Below are 2,664 nucleotides of genomic sequence, written 5' to 3'. Positions count from 1 at the left end.
CTGCTCAGATTTGAACGTTTATAGTTGCAGTAAATGATATACATTCACAAGCAATCAGACTGGCATGCACAAAAGAAATTTGTGTTCCAAGAAGCAAATAAACCGAATAGACAAATGGATAACATGAATTATTTAAAGAACTAAGATGACTCAGTTCACAAAAGCAGTGTTAAATTTAGAGCATGGAAGAGAATGAAGCAAACATCATATTCTCTGCTTGAACCTTTTCACAATACATCTCTAAACATTCAATTCAATCAAAATTTCAAGCATTCAGGAACTTTGTTTCACTGAACAATAACAATCTATAGGTAATCAAGTACTCAAGCTGAGAAAACTCCATTCATATCTGAAAGTACAAAATAACCCTACTCACTTTCTATTGTTATATACCTTGAGGGTATATGTCTCTACCCTGTTAATTCTAATTCCTTGAGGTCGTATTGCATAGATAGTCTTTCAACAGTACTTTGGCTCAGAACCTTTTTCACATATAACTCTTTCAGCAGCTCAGCTGCTATATCCATTTCCTCTTCAAAAGCAAGCCCCTCAACAAGAATGGTGTAGGTTATCTCATTAGGCATACATCCTTTATTAATCATCATCTGAAATATCTCTATTGACAAGTCTGTTCTTTGAGATTTGCAAAATCCAAGTAGAAGTGCATTGTAGTTATCAATATCAGGCCGGTAATAATTTTCTTCCAAAATCCTGAATATCTCAATAGCTCCATCTAACATTCCCTCCCTACACATTCCTCTTATCAAAGATGAATAAGTATAGGAATCTGGAGAAAATCCATACTTTGCCATTTCATATAATACCTGAAAAGCTGGATATGTGTTCCCTTTCCTACACAGGCTTGAAATCAAATTTTGGTAAAAATCATGCAGGGGGCAGTCTTGTTTATTACCCAAGCTTTGGAATATAAAGAAAGCTTCCTGCGCCTTCCCCTGCTCGCAAAGCATCGCGATTGCATTGTATGTTCCTTCATTAGGATTACAGCGTCGATGAATCATTTGGTCAAGACACTGAACTACATGATCCACTTTCCCTTCCTTGCAGAGGCGGGCAATAATTGGATTGTAGCTAGTAGTAGTCACCATGAACCCACTCTTCGTCATTTCATCTAAGACTTTGAAAGCTTGTTTGGTTCTTCCATGGAGAGTAAGAGAAGTAATTAATATGTTGTAAGTAACTACAGAGGGAGACAAGTCAACTCCATCCATCTCTGCTAAAAGCTCATTTGCTTCCTCCCACCGCCCTTCATAGCACAAATTCCTTAGTAAAATGTTATAACTCACAACATTAGGATTGAACCCCTTTGCAGGCAAATTCCTGAAAAGCTGAATAGCTTCTTCAGTTCTACCTTCCTTGAACAACCCAGTTAACAATACATTGTAACTAACCAAATTAAGATCCCCACCCTTGGCAATTATCTCATCTAGAAGATTCATGGCTTCATCTACTCCCCTTTCCTTATAAGCAGCTTCAAGCAAGAAAGAATATGTGAATGCATTTGGGACCATGCCTTTCTTAGTTAAACGATCCAAAAGCTGCAAGCTCTGGTTGAATTTCCCATGCATGCAAAGCCCTTTAACAAGAGTGTTATAGGTAACAGTATTAGTTGGAAAGCCATGCCCCTCCATCTTTTCAACCAACTGCATTGCATACCCAACATTGCCTCTATGACACAAATAATTAACCAAGTAGGTGTATGAAGCTGCATCAGGTATAATACCTGAATCTACCATCATCTCCATCACCTTAACAGCTTTCCTTGCTTTATTGGATTTGCAAAGATCATACAAAAGCTGAGTTGCTTGAGCTACCTCAGGCTTATGGCCCTTACCCACCATATACTCTAAATGAAGAAATGCATCATTAACCCTAACCTCCCTACTTTTTTGGTCATTCTTCCCAGCCCTCCAATTGGGCACAGTAAAAACAGAATCTTTTGGGGAAATAGCAATCTGGGCCAAAGCCAAAACTCTAGAAAAACCCTTGTTGAGGGAAAAATTGCTAAGATTTGGAACATGGGAATACAAGAAACCATAACCGTTTCTTTTTGTTTTTGCTGATAAATTTGTAGCTGGAGGCACCGTATTCAGCAGTGTAGCCATGATTGAAGTGGAAAGTAATGATGGTGAATCCTATGTAACTTTTGTATATAGAACAAAAATCAACATTCTGGGTTGGTTCTACTTAGCAAAATTACTAATGCTTCACTGTGATTACACTATGAATGAATGAGTGAGAATGGATAGAGAGAGAGAGAGAGGGGTACCAGGGAGCAATTTTCAACAGAGTAAACGGTTTCGATCTGTAACCGGCAGCCTCAGCAATGTTCCGACCACAACCTTGTTTTTTTGTGTTATCTTAACCTAAATGGTTCCTTTTCAACGCATTATCACAGTGAACATAGGCAATAACATCAAACTCAGATAAGTTTTTTCTTCTTCTTTTTTGGCGTGATATTAAACTTTAATTTTTATTTAGAAATTCACATTTTATATGATATATTTGTGGTACTTTTAAGTTTTAAGGGTATCTTTCCAAGAATCAAATTTTCAATGGTAATGTTTTGTATTAAAAACACCTTTATATCATTTTTATTGTCCACCCCGCTAAATAATGAAAAAACTTAACAAATTAGTTTTAAGG

The 2,664-nt window shown here is 36.9% G+C and overlaps 1 protein-coding gene across 1 annotated transcript; it reads right to left on the bottom strand.

The window, feature by feature from the left end:
- Positions 1-217: 217 nt before the first annotated feature.
- Positions 218-2,355, bottom strand: LOC133298656 (pentatricopeptide repeat-containing protein At1g79080, chloroplastic-like). Its single transcript, XM_061497985.1, has one exon. It carries the CDS (start codon positions 2,121-2,123, stop codon positions 411-413), a length of 1,713 nt encoding a protein of 570 aa, XP_061353969.1. The 5' UTR covers positions 2,124-2,355; the 3' UTR covers positions 218-410.
- Positions 2,356-2,664: the final 309 nt, after the last annotated feature.

The sequence above is a fragment of the Gastrolobium bilobum genome, unplaced genomic scaffold (genome assembly GCF_033153095.1).
Source record: "Gastrolobium bilobum isolate Gb01-03AN ecotype WA unplaced genomic scaffold, APGP_CSIRO_Gbil_v1 utg10414, whole genome shotgun sequence".
Lineage (NCBI taxonomy): Eukaryota > Viridiplantae > Streptophyta > Magnoliopsida > Fabales > Fabaceae > Gastrolobium > Gastrolobium bilobum.
Note: the sequence above shows the minus strand (reverse complement) of the source record. Positions and strands in the feature narration are given on the sequence as shown.

What these genes read in the sequence shown, in the direction of transcription:
- LOC133298656 (XM_061497985.1), bottom strand. Translation starts at nt 2,123, where the DNA reads ATGGCTACACTGCTGAATACGGTGCCTCCAGCTACAAATTTATCAGCA.